At 41.5% G+C, this 14,839-nt stretch overlaps 1 protein-coding gene across 1 annotated transcript; it reads right to left on the bottom strand.

Moving 5' to 3' along the window:
* Positions 1-919: 919 nt before the first annotated feature.
* Positions 920-9,471, bottom strand: znf618 (zinc finger protein 618; the record flags this gene model as incomplete). The annotated part of the gene is given in 6 exon segments (XM_035667725.1): positions 920-4,084; positions 4,330-5,429; positions 5,726-5,926; positions 6,883-6,960; positions 7,765-7,809; positions 9,394-9,471. Coding segments are annotated over 6 exon segments (2,051 nt in total), but the record flags the coding sequence as incomplete, so codon positions are not given.
* Positions 9,472-14,839: the final 5,368 nt, after the last annotated feature.

Raw genomic sequence — 14,839 nt, forward strand, 5'->3', positions numbered from 1 at the left:
TTAAGTCATTCTGCCCAAGCCTTACAGAGGAAAAAACAGATTAACTGTTCCAACTGAGGTTGGGTAACTCAAACACCACACACACACTCCACCTCACTCCCAAATACATCTCGCTCATTCCCATCCCCACCTACACCAGGAATCAACATTATGAGTCTGAAGATGCAGGATACAAGAAGACAATATATCAAAAAGACAACACCACACAACTATGACCTGGGCATCAGAAGAGAGAGACGAGATATATAGCAGAGATTTAACAACCCACTGGACAGAAAACATATAACATAACAAAAATAAGACATAATACACATTATATAAAAATAAAACAACATACACCATATATACATATAAGCAAAATATCATAATAACTGAAAACTGAACACAACAGCAATTCACAATAAGCAAGAATCATCAATAAATACAACCATTGAGAGACAATGAAAGCTACTACTAACATATCACAAAACAAAAATACTAACCAAAACTTTGATGCTTCTATACATTTCCCATGTCAATGTAACAACGTTCCTTACTTCCTATGTCCTTAAAACAAACTAGAAAGGTACATCACAATTAACTATTCTCACCCTCCACGCCTCTTATTAATATATTACAAAACACACAAAATATTACTTTTGACATCATAAGAGAAAGACAACACATGAAAATCACATAACACATGAAATCAACACGGAAAAAAATGAATATAATAAGAAACCATACCTTAACATTACGAAGGAAAAAAATAAAGTTAATATAGATACTACAGTACGACTATATAGATATAATATGACAGATTATACACTACACAAAAGTATATAAATCAAAAACATACAAACATGATATATATAGTAAAATACATATAGAAGAATGACCAGTATACACATACCACGCCCCCGAACACCACTCCTTATATAAAACAAAACCCAAATGGAAGTTTCATACCATAAAAATCAGTACTGATATGTCTTCCTGCTCTGGTGCGACCCCTAATGAAGACCTGCAAATGTGATTTTTAATCTACTACGGAGTCTTTTCAGTATAGGTTTATACAGTGATAGATAGATACTTGTGCTTGGGTGTGTTATTGTTGAAATAATTCCTGACTTGTTTTATAAACCAAGAGATTACTCCAAAAAGTGTTCAATTTTCTTTTTTAAAACTTGGGAACTTTGGAATAAAGCACTTGTGTAACACCACAGTTGTCCATGATTTTAAGAAGTCCACATTTGACCACTAGAGGACACTGTTTCCAACCATCAGCCATAAGTCCCTTAGAGTCTACATGAGTGAGAAGAAAAATAAAAGACTATAAGCTTTAGAAAGATGGTGAAAAGAAGGCCATTTAACAGCGATAAAAAAGGCATGATGTTGGCTCTGACTGTAGGGTTTAAGGTGGTCGCATGAAAGAGACTTAAGGCCCAAAAACAGAGATGACAAACTAGTACATGACTGATTAGTACCAAAGGCAACAAACACATTTACAGTATAACTTCCATTCATCCAAGTCATTTTAGGAGGTATCAGCTTGAGTAAATGTATATTAGAATCCATAAAAAAATAAATAAGTTGACTTCATTAGTATGCATGTGTTGACTTTAGTGAATGTACTGGCAGAATTCACTTCATCCTGAAAAAAATAAACCCTCAGTGATCTATTTTTCCGTTTGTTGCAAATGGCACTAACTGCATTTGGGGGGGTGGAACGTTTCACAAAAGTCACGGTTCAGTACATACCTCGGCATTGAGGTCACAGTTTGGTGTGTTTTCGGTACAGTGAGGAAAAAAGTGTTGGTGCCTACGTGGGTGCACTCATTCCTGAGAAAATCCCATTGATTTCACAAACAGAAAATAATTTACCATTAATAATTAACTGTAGGAGCGTCATGAGAACAGTCATTTTTAGTAGAGAAAGTTGGAAACTATGCCCTGTGATAAAGCTTATTGCCTTAAAAATTTAAATTTGTAGTATATATAAGGAAGACAATGCTTATATTAGAATGATAAATGAGGAAAGAATAAATAAAACAATAACTTTCTATGGACGAACTAATTAAGCTTAGACCCAAAAAAAAACGCAAACACATACATAACACACCACGCACACACACACCCAGTTGGGCAACCACACAAGGATTTATGCAATTATGAATTAAATCCTTGCCTACGAGCTTACCAAACTGATGGCTAATAACGTTACTGCTGTCTATCTGAGAGCGACTTATCGCTGACTGTAGGCGTCTCTTTTACAGACCTGACTGATGTGCCATTCCTGAATTACCAGCACTGGAAACTATCATCAAGCCAGACAAAATGGCTCTAAAAAAGGTTCTAGATGTCATTATTGTGTGGTTACTGATTATAAGCTGGGTTGTAGGTATTAAAAGGATAATATAAGGATTTATTTATTGAACATGTTATTTAATTTCCTGTTGGTGCAACCCAGCTTTTGTATAAGTAAGGCTGAATGAAATCAGTGTAATGGCCGACCACAAACAGGCACTAATATGATGCTGTCCTTTTTGTGCATGTACATTTTTGTGCATTTTATTCAACTGAACTTTGCGACACTGGCCGTTCTGTGCAAATCTAGCCATTTGACTTGCATATCTAGCAGCATAAGGGTTAGGGTTAACCTCGAGTTAATTTTGACTTATTTTCTTTTACAATTCGTTACATAAACAAAAAGAAAAGCATCATATCATTATTGATGTTTTATCAGCTGCTTTTTACCCATTTAAATATGAAAAATGCATGCAGCCCAGTCCATGCAAATGATCCACAGCTACATTTTTAGGCCACTGAAGCAACTGTCAAATCAGCTGCAATGATTTAGCTCTCATTCAACCTAACCATCTCCCATGGCTGAATATGAATATGAAAAATATAATAATTTTTAGTGATACGTGACAATAAATAATAATCCTAGTACACCTAATTGTCAGAGGTGCAATGGCAGTGAGGATTCACCACTTGAATGTTTTTTGTCACACACCGATGAAAATGATCATTCTCCGACATACTGTACATGCTACAGTCCTTACTGCTATGTGTTTTCAGAGGTCTATGACAGTAGCTTCAAGCAGTGAAAGCTGACTTTACCTGAAAATGTTGCCATCCAGTGAGAATAACAGCATTATAGCCTTTTAGCAGTTTAGTCATTAGGCTGGAGTAATTAAAATCACTGGCCCTGTTGACTGAAACTCATCCTGCTTACGTGTGCATCCCATACCGAGGGTGGCGTACCAAACAGGACAATCTTTTGAGTGTTACCGTTCCACCCCTACATTTCGTCCACAGTACTTTACAATAGTCCTTTCTCCGTATAAAATGTGTAATAAGCCGTATTGTTTTATGGGTGTTCGCAACCTGTACAATGTGAGTTTCCTGTAAATATCTGTCTCGAGAAGTATTTAATGTCCATACACATTTAAGTTTACAGTTGGTCTAAACCTACAGTATATAAATAATAGTCTTAAGTCATTGGTTGGAGGTGAAGGTTTGGTTGGTTAGGGTTGGTTGGGTTTCTCTCCTAGCCCATGTTGGAGCGAAGGAAAATGAGTTTGTTCATCTCTTCAGCGGTTACCTGCTGCCTCCTCTTCATAGCCAGGCTCTGCTCACACACAGTCACACACTCGCTGCGTATGCCCACAGCGGGCACAGCGAGGAGCCACAGTGCCAGGCGAGCGAGCCTGGGGAACTTGTCACCCACTGCTGAGCTCCAGTACTGGAAGAGGTCAGGTGTGCCTTGGAGAAGAGGTTCAGCCAGGTATTGAAAAATCTCTTGTCTGACTTGGCTCTGACTCTCATCATTACCAGCCACTGTGCAAGATGAGGAGGTCCCCCTTGAGGTGCCTCCATTGTTTCCCCCTCCCTCTACGCGGCTTATTTTAGGTGTTGGTGGGCCGTCAGTGTCCCGCTCTTCGCCACCTGAACCTCCGCCACCGGTCATGCTTCCATCCCTGCTATCAGCAGCCATTTCGCATGCACGAGAGATTATGTCTTCATGCTGGTAGGCTGGCACTGAACGTAGCTTGAGCTGGGGGTCCAGGACCATGGCTACCTGGTGGGCTCGTTCAACCTAGAAACAGGGGTAACATTTCAATGAAGGTCAGTACTTCCTAAAACGTATTATTCATATGTATTCATATTACTTGGATAACAACACTGAAACTCTTGGCATTGTATCCCAATACCAGGATCGGTAGATCTCAACAATTTCTTGCCCTATTCCTTACAGAAATTTAGTAATTCAAGAATCTTATCACTTTGACAGCCAAATGTTCATTTAAGAAACGTGTATGTAATGTAATACCAGTTCAGTACCTTAAAGTTTTCCTTAAGTGCTTCTAGAAAGTAGTGGCAGAGTTTGCTAGCTGTGCCGGTTCCAGCCTCTCCAGCTTTGGATGTGAAAAACTTCTCCAAGCGCAGGTAGACGGGCAGCACCTGCTGTAAGGTTGGTCTCCTCTGGCTGCTCAGCTCCAGAGCTGCCAGACGTAGAGGTGCCAGCAAACAAGCCAGTGTCCCTAGCAGATGCTTGTTGAGACCTTGGAGGATTGGAGCCGTGGACTTACTGCGTCCATAGGCCTCACAAATCTGTTCAAAGTGGGCATGGACCTGCAGAAGAGCTTCAGCCATACGATCCCAGCAAGGAGGTGTGGGGAATTGTGCAGGGCTGCTCTGTGTACCTTCCTCAGTTGTGCTTGTGGATGTGTTGGTGCACTGGTCCTCGCGAAGAGCCAGTGTGGAAGAAGAGGCGATATCTCGGCATGTTGAGAGAAGCTCAGCCAACTCGTGGAGACCTCGAGCTTGGAGGCTGCGCTTCCCGAGAACAGCCTGAACGACTGCACCGAGTGAACACCCCGCGCATCGCAAGCATATCCTGCCACGTCCGCCGCCACCAAGCGGTGATCCCGCAAATCCTGCTCCCCACACTCTGGGCTCTGAGACATACACAGTGCGAATGTCTGACATTACAAACTCAGACAGCACATTCTGCACCCAGTGGTGAACCTGCTCAGGCCCTTCCCTCAGCTCAGCCTCCCTCACGCCGAGCACATAACGCTTCAGTCTCGAGCCTTCCACCTGGTAGGCTGTAAGAACATAGCAAGCATCTGGGCCTGATGTCTGGGAGTGGCAGGTGACAGCGATGCCAAGCGAAGCATTGGAGCCTAGAGCACACGTGACTTTGACTTTGACTTGGTTGTACATGCGGGGCAGCTGGCGCAGTGCCAAGGCACTCATGTTGCCAAAAGCATCACGGGTGGAGTAGGCACCATGACGAGCACCCGTATCCACTAGGGTCTGTGCCAACTTCAGGAAGTCCTTGCTGTTGAGCACATTTAGCATGCTCAGATCTGAACACATTACCCGTAAGAGGCGCTCAGCCACCTGCTGTCGCTCCTTCTCAGGTAGTCCATTATTCTCTGGCAGCAAAGACAGCAGATGGATGGGTAGGAAGGCAGAGCAAAACATAAAGATAATTAGTGTTGATGTTTTTTTCATTTGACATATTGGCTTAAAACGCAAGACGTTTTAGAAGGGAAAAGTAAATACAGAATCATAGAGAACCATAAAGACATGGCAATGTCTACAGACCCAATGTACATACTTAGATTTCAATAATTTTCTAACATGGTATACAAAGGCTCAAAGTGTGTACAATAGCCCTGTATATAAAGTAACTCTACCAATGTGAAAATAAATTGATGGCAGTACTTACGGCTGAGAGTGTGGTTTCTCTGGGAGATAGTTTGAGGCTGCATTTGTAGTTTAACTGAGGAATGGGCCTGGGCCTGGGCCTGAGTCTGAGTCTGAGTCTGAGTCTGACTCTGAGCCTGAGAACCTCTCCACAGCTGCTCTTGAGGACCGGAGGCTGAGGAGGTTTTGGGAGAGTCCCCTTTGGTGTGGTTCTCGTTGTCCGCTGAGGAGATACAGAGATGGAACATCAGGCAGAGGTGGCAATAGCATACGCTTTTAACGGAGGAAGTGTATGTTAAGTGTTTCCAGTGGAGAAAAATGTAAAGAATAAAATTATGATACAAAATTAACCAAACAAAACAACTGTCAGCAAAAGAAAATACATTACTTAGAGTCGGTCATTAATAAATTGTGCCGGCAAAACCAGCCGTGCAAGTTAAGAGAAGGCTTTCCCTAGTCATTTCTCACAGAAGATCAGCCACAAATAAGTCATTAAATGAAGTCAGTCTAACAGCAAATGCCAAGCAGCAAAAAAAACAAAATCATAATAAATCATCAACTAGTGTAAATATATTTTGTTTTCATGGGTGAAGTCTGGATAACAGTATTTTAAGACTGTCCAGATGATAACTGTATAACTGACTGCATGCAAAGCACAGGCAACATGATTCATGCATAAGAGGGTATACAAACTGCACTTAAGTCATTTATCAAGTAAAAATAGCAAACATTAGGTATTTATGGGTATTTGCTTTCTATCCTTGTTTTCACACCATTGTTAAAAAAAGTTTGTTTTTTGTTTGTTGGCAATTCGGCATAATTTTGTTGTGTCTTTCAGCTATGGTTGCTTGAGATTGGAATACCAAATGATAATTTATTTGATAAAATAACTACAAGACAATGCACCTACTGTATATTCTGTATATACACATACACACACGGTTACATGTATGATGCACTAAAGCTGTTGCAAAAAAACATAAAAACCACATCCAGCAGCCTCAGAACCAGATCTGCAACAACCCTCATTAGGGAAGACTTTAATGCCTACACCTCAACAAACAATTCAGAATAATGTATGATCATACATTCACATGCACTGAACCCATTAAGGGTGTGTTCACATTCTGTATTTCTTTCCCTGTTGAGCTTAACATGCATTTGTAGTCGTGGACTCACCAGCGTGGGACTGCATGTGCTCCAGGAGGTTGTTGTAGAACTGGAACTGGATGCCACAGGCACCACAAGTGTAGGGTTCTAAAAAATCACAAGGCCCAGAAGAGCATTGACTCTTTGTCGGAGGAGAAAATGAATACACCGTGCATCTGTGTCTCGCATCTACTGGTCTCTAGTATCCCTGATCTATACTGGATCAGCAGCTCTGAAAGAAACTCTCAGTTCCACCAAGATGTTGTTACTTTTGTGATTTTTGTGACCCAATCTGCAGCAGCATTTTGGTAAAATAGTGATGCAGTTCTTGTGGTACTTAAAAATATATTAAATAATTGCTGTAAGGTTTAGAAGTTGTATGTTTGAGCATCCTTGTGCTGACCACATAATCACAACGTCCCTGAATCTGACCGAAAGCCTTTGTTGCATGTCATTCCCACTCTCTATCCTTCTCTTCATTTTCTGTCTGTTTGTACTGTATCTTATCTCACAGAAAGGCTCTTACATAATAAACAAATTAATGTTTACATCTTTACAAAAAAAACATTTATAAATCGTACACAGCTCTTCCAACAATCTTAGTCCGCCAAAAGAAAACCCTGTAACAGTATGAGTCAGCTTAGTTCATGTCATTACAACACACGACCATGTCTGAACGCAATGCAGATGTACAATAAGACTTATGTTAACAATCCGGTTCAGACATTACCTAGTGATAATGAAGCTAAGTGCAGAAAATCTGTATAATCAAAAAGGATTATAGAGAAACTATTTGCACCAAACAATGACAGATTAACAGAAAAAAAAGCATAACAGAAAAAAAAGGGTGAAATGAGAAGGAGGCAGCATGCATACTGTCTGTTATGAGCAAGAAGGTGGGGTTGGACTTACTCTGGGTTGTAGAGAAGGAGGTGGCCACCAGAGGGCTCGGCGTTCCTGTGGACATGATAGAGAGGGAGTTAGAACTAGAGACAAAGTGGGCCTTTCTCTGACGCTCTTTTCCCTTGATTATTCAGTGCCTTTATGTAGCGTTTTTTTTTCTTTTAAGGCAAGCATGATTTGCAATAAAAGAGCATTTATTCCTAATATTTCTATGATCTGGTACCAAATATTACAAGTAATGAGACATCACAGAAATTTTGATCAGTGACTGATGGTGATGTAAAATGTATATACAATGAATATAAATACTGTATTTATTACAGGCACATATTGTCTGATTCCAGCACCAGGCAAACTGCAACTTTCCTAAATCACAAGCAGACGGATGTGAAAGTGTCAAGTAGGTGCAAAAAAGATGGAGAATCATCAGCAAATACATAAATATATATCAGTCTATACATAGACCTTATACACACAGTGATCAGAACAGCAGAACCGCAATAATAGCAAAAAAGTCTACTTCCCATTTCTATTTCTGTTTATAAAAAAACAAGCCCAAAACAGCAATTCCACATTTACTGAGAACAAACCAAGTGCAGTCGATCAAACTTTGAAAAAGTTATTAATCTTGGATGCCACAGAGGCTGGTTTCAGCCTGATTGACACTGTAACGTTTCCATTTTTCTTTTTAAGAGTAAAAAGCTTGCTGGGTGGAGTGGAGTTAGAAGTTCAGCGTGGGAGATGTAACAAGTAGTAACAGTTATCATAAAACACTTTCGGGGTATGGGAACCAGTGGTTTATGTTTATCTGTTTAGGGTATAACAGCAGATTGGCAGTACCTCTGTTATCCATGGAAAACCACTGAAGGTGGAAAAGGTATCCACAAAGAAGGGCACACATCAACTTTGAGTAGTTAAGTGAAGCATTGACGTGTGTATGAACAGCTTTAACTTAAAGACCCTGGAAATGTATCGCTATCTAAGTAACAAAGGTAAAATCTGAATATGTTTTTTTCTTTTTTAGGTGGGTGTGGTTTGATCAGGTTTAAATTGACAGTGGGCTGGCGAAATAAGCAAACAAACTACACACTGTCATCAGATTTTGATTCAAATATTGCTGATTGGCGCACAGAAAAATGTGACGTCATCTTTTTCCAACTTATCCCAAACCGCTTCAAACCAGTGAGAAAAGCACAGACAGAAAACTGTAATGAGAAACGACTAAGACTTTTGCTACTTTTGCTGACAATTTTGTGTTCAGGACAGCATTGCTCGCAGTAAGAGGCTGATTAAGAAAATGTGTTTTCAGAGCCTTTAATTACAAGTCTATTTTTGGGTCACTGCCATGATGTGGCAGCCGTCGGTGCCAAAGGTGATCCAACATGGTATTCAACAAGGTCTCCATTTTCATGGTCTGAGTATGGAGTAGAATAATAATAACAGAGCTCTTAGACTTGAGTTTTATATAGTAACAATTGATGCAAGGTAGGTTACACCAACCTCTTTACATCCTCCACCACCCCATCTCAATTTTCAGCCCGGGCAACTGAAAATACTTTTTCACCGTTCGAGCAGAAATGATATATTTCCACACAAATACACACACATCCACATAAAATAAAGTGACTCAGTGCCTACCGCTTGAATTTTGCGAGCTATTTGTGTCAACCAGACTAGACTGAATTGCACTTTCCAGTTTCCGCCTGAATGGACTGTCTGTAAGTGAAAACACAGGAGAAACAATGAGTGACATGCCCATGCTAAATAATGTGGATAATATTCCTAATTCATACTATGAACCCACACAACTATGGAAGCGAATCGTGACCAAATTTAAAATTAAAATGCATTTGCAGAAATGCTTTTTCATTTTAAGAATGTGGCTGCATTATTTGACTCATAAATAAAATTAATAATCATTCATCCTATTTGCATTTTCTTCTTCAAGACTGCTCATTCTTTTACTGAAACGCTTCTTCCCACCCCCCGCCAAATGCAAGTTAGCTGCCATTTGGCAACAAGACGCGAAAAACATATCACTGAGGGTTCTAGTTTTTTTACGAAGGATGAACGGTTGATTCTGCCCAGTACATTCACTAAAGTCAGCACGATCGCCCGGCATGACTAATGAAGTTCAACTGTATTTATTTTTTTATGGATGTGCTAATTATACATGTTACTCAAGGCGTGCGATTACCTCCTAAGAATTGGACGTGGGATGAATGGAACTGCCTATGACGTGTAAAATGTGTTTGTTGCCTCGTTGGGTACCTAATCAGGTTCATCGTACTAGTTTTCATCTCTGTTTTTTGGGCCTTAAGTCCGTGCTTTCATGCGGCCGCACCCTTAAACCCTACAGCGGTCAGAGCCAACATCATGCCTTTTTTATCTTGCTCGTTAAAGGCTTCTTTTCAACATCTTTCTAAAGCTTGATAGTCTTTTATGGGATTTTGTCTGCGTCTCAGCTCGATGTAGACTTCGTAATGGAGTGCTTATGGCTGGGATGGTGTGGAGAAACAGTGTGCCGCTAGTGCGCTCAAATGTGGACCTTCTTAAAATCGCATGGGACAACTGGGTGGTGTTTACAGCAAGTGGGCCTTTATTCCAACGTTCGCCCAGGTTTTTTATGAAAAGAAAATTGACACACTTTGGAGTTAATCTCGTTGGTTATAAAACAAGTCAGGGAATTATTTCAAACCAGATACGACCACACGCCAACGCACAACAGCGAGGTGGGTCGCTATCTGCGATCACGTGGTGAGTGGAGAACCGCCCTATACTGAAAAGACTCCGTAGTAGGACTTAAAAACCTCACATGTTGCAGGTTCTTCATTAGGGGTCGCACCCAGCCCAGGGAAGAAGCACTGAATTCGAGGTACTGGCGTTTGTGATGGTATGAAAGTTCCATTGTTGGGGGTGTTTGCTTTTATCATAATACTTTGTGCGCGGTGCATTAGCTTGTCTTCTGATCCTACCGCAAGGTGTAGGAGGTACAGCGTACAGTTACCGCATGACTCCATACTGAGATACACAGGGACATGGTCTCAGCCTGCTTTGAATTAACTGGTTTCTTTTGTGTGCCAGAGCGTGATGTCATACCGTACTCTGGCTATTCAAATATAAACACTAATAGTCGTGAAGCTGAAGAATAATAATCCCAGTTTTCATCAGTAAAGACAAGACTAATCTTCTCGGGCCCGCCCGCAGTGATAAGCTTAATCGGTTATGCGTCACCATTCCTGTTTCGGTTTGACTCGTTCATGCGTCTCAGAGGTTCGTCGACCTTGTTGCTTCTCAACTTTGACCTGCAAAGATGTGCACAGGAGGGGCTAAAGCAGTAAGGACAGGGGAAACTTGTTACATGGACATGGTAGGAAGGCTCACTATGTAGGCTCCTGTGGAAATATTAAGGTGTTTAAGCATAAGGCTAATGGCTACTGTACCTTTTACGGCACGTGTCTTCTAAGGACATAGGGACAGTAAGGAGGTCCGGGTACAGTGCACATGCGGAAATGTATACGAACATCAAAGAGAATGGTTAGTGTAAAGCCAAGAACACATTTGTGGTTCACAGGGAACTGTATAATCTTCTTACGCGTTTCGAATTCGCAGTTGTGTCAGTTTCATTATGGATGATAAAAACGGCTAAATTTTCGTCATCGCAAGGGTGAGATGGCTATGCATTCAGAAAACTGTTTCCACAACTACATAGATGTTTTTTAGATTAGACTCATTACCTCCTGATTAATAACGTGTTTGAGTTAGTGTTTAATGAAATGCTTTTTTGTCCGAGGGGGTAATTTCTGGAACTTAGACACCAGCTTGAAAAGCACTGTTCTGCTTGCCCTCTTGGTTTGAGCTTTTCAAGCCTGTTCGTCACTTGTGAGTTATCGCATTCATTCGACCGCCATTGTGTTGGGTCTGAAATGTCGCCTCTTTTGCAGCCTCGTAAGCCGCACCGGTGGTAATCAGGACCCCAACAGTCGATGTCCTGGGGGTCTGTAGGCGGAGATTACACCTGGTACATCCACTCTTGCGTATCCAGGTGAGAATGTTAAACCACTGTGAGCGTTCAGCAAAGCAACATGTCATTGGTTGTTAGAGTTCTCTTCGTGGAAGTATTAATGATTTCTTATTTGATTTTTCTGTTTGCGTTTCTGGACAGGGAGGATGTAGCTTAGTTCATGGTTGGGGGTTGGATTTTGGTTAGCCCAATCCTCAGTGTGATACATGGGTTAATCTGGTTTTTTCGCGTCTGTATGAGGCTTGGGCAGCAATGACTTATAGTTATTTTTTGTGCTGCGCATTTAGACCAAATGACCAGTGCCCTTTTTTCATTGTGATAATGTGTGCGATTCCTGATAAATGCAATATGGGTGATGTACTGCTGTTGCGCTACTGGCACGACACTGTCGGTGTAGCTTATTCTTGGTCAAAAAGAAAAAACGGATGAAGGAAGAAAAATTGAAAATTGCCGTGTAGAATGCGTATACGTCTGTTAATTTAATTTTCTACGATACCAGTCAAATTGTTATACCTCCGCCAGGTACTCAGAACGGCGCGGGTGGCGCGGTGCCGTGTCGTGGGTAATGTTGTAATGGTTGCATGAAAATTTGGAAATCAGGCTGGTCCAATCACAATGTATTTAGCTGTTCTTGGTCAAAGATACAGGTCAAGATTACTGTACTATGGGTTTTGTGATTTAGCATAGTGGATCCTCAATACTGTTAACTAGATGAGGGATTTGGTTCTTACAGTTTTTTTAAGAGGTAAGTATTTTTAAAGTAGAAGTTATGCTCGACAAGAATGCCATTGTCGATTTCTTGTATTGATGCTTTCAACTTAGTGTATGTGTACTTTACTTACGATTTATATTAGTCGCCTCCTTTTGTTGCATTATATGAGTAGGATTTTATTTATTCTAAAGATATGCCTATGCGCTTCTTGAATAGAGAGTACTGGATCTTGTTTTTTATTAGTTTAAAGAGTTGGATGCCAACCCGATGATTCAGCTGCATTCTGGATGACTAGAACACGGTGGCTTACGAGTAGGACGTTACCTTGGAGCACGACGTCTATCATAGATTCAGTATAAGCAACCGGACTGAATTTGAACGCCTTTTTTTTGAGGTGTGTGGGCTAGTCAGGCGTATGCTGATCATGGGTTGGGTGTTTATGGGGTTGACATCATGCCATTTTCAGTTGAGGAGTGTATTATGTACAATACAACGGAGAAGGCCTGCTGTCTTTTATGCCACAAGGGAGTCGGCCTTCTATGTTCGCATGAGATACAGTAGTAACACCAATAACATTATTATCCTCTATTTTCGTAGCAGGTAGCATTTCAAAAGGTTGTTCGATATAATAGGGAAAACTCAACGTTTATACTGTACTAGAAACACGAAAATCAGCGTAAGTCTTGTTTTTGTTTCAGGATGTCTCGAACTGCTATTCAGTATACATAACTGGTAGCAATATGTGGTATAAGAAAGTGCGGCGGTAACATGGAGATTCGAGGTTCTGTTTAAACTATGGACTTATGAGTCGTGTATTATCCAATTCAGGTTTAAGAAAATTAAAGTGTTGGCTTCATTCCTATGTTTACAGGCATTACTTCCGTTTTAGTACTTCTGGCGTAAATGCAAAAAATGTGTTTAATTCTAATTCTTTTATTTATCGAACTTTGGCAGCGGATTCCGCTCGTGTAGCTTGCAGATCTCTCATTGGTGCTTATTAGTAAGGCCTTTAAGTTTAATACTTTTTGTAGCAAACACGTATTCTTGTATATAATGGCAAAGAAAGGGTTCAGGTCTTTTTTGTTTTTTTTGATTTGTTTTTTCCTGGGCTCAATGTGGCAGCGCTGGTTCCAATGGTTTCTTTGTTTCATATACATATCCCACTGAGTAGCCGCCGCGCGTCGCGCTGACCTCCCGTGCTAAGATCCTTCGTGGCGCGCGGTGTCCGGGGTTGTATGTGTTGATGCGATTGATATATTAAGTAGATATTGTAGAGCGACCTGAAGGGATTTCCAGCATATGCCATATGTGACAAGTCTTAGTCTGATCTATGATGAGTGGATCAATGGGTTAGATCCTGAACACTAAAGGGGAAACGCGTCGTACGTGAACGCCCCGCCTGTGTTGACGCTATCAGAATTTTAAGTTTGTCTTTTTCAGGTCATTGCTTTTTTTAATATATGTGGTGATCTTGTTGATAGGTATCGTTGTCTTTAGAAGATACGGCTTCTGTATTATGGGTAATCAAAAGAACCTATAGATAAGATATTTGGGGGACAATCTTCCTGTAAAAGGAGTCGGGTGCTTTTTTTCATGTATGAATTGAGCTGTCTCCAGCCCAGAGAGAATGATGAAGCAGAAGCTTTCCGACATGTGGCTGAGATGGCGGAAAGACGGAGGGCCTCAAAACAGCATGGTAGGAGGGGAAAGAGGCCCTGTATGGAGGCAGCGGTGAAGACTCGCACAATGGGGGAGGAATATATCAGAGGCTGCTTGTAGAAGGTGCGGCACCAGCGGTTCTTCCAGGGCTGCGAATTAGTTGCTGGCAAAAGAGCGAGAGGTGAGACAGAAAAGATGGGGGAAAGAGAGAGCGAGCAAGTGGTTCATCGCAGCCGCTGATGTCTTTCTCCCTCGTATGCACCAGGGTCGATTATGCCGCCGCCCCCCCCCCCCCCGCAACGGCTGCGATGCAGTCTCAGCCAGGCAGAAAAACCTGCACCTCTTGGTCTCCCTCGGCTGCTGGCCGACACGAGGGCGGCGTACCAAAAGCTGTAATTTTGCAGCACGATGATCCAAGTTTGCCCCCCGCGCACTCAGATCCTTCCTCACCACGTACAGAACACACACACACAGCACACACAACACGACACACACACACGAGCACAGCACACGAACGGCACACACACACAGACACACGACAACACACACACACACACAACAATACAAAACTTTACCTCCTCCATCAGCCACACTGCTGGAAGGTGGATGGTTTTTCCACAAGCCATTACTACAAATTGACATGCTAAGTTTGTTTTTGCTTAACAGTGTAGTGTTTGTGAGCTGGCCCT

This window comes from Morone saxatilis, unplaced genomic scaffold (assembly GCF_004916995.1).
Source record: "Morone saxatilis isolate NCDOM2014 unplaced genomic scaffold, NCSU_SB_2.0 Contig21, whole genome shotgun sequence".
NCBI lineage: Eukaryota > Metazoa > Chordata > Actinopteri > Moronidae > Morone > Morone saxatilis.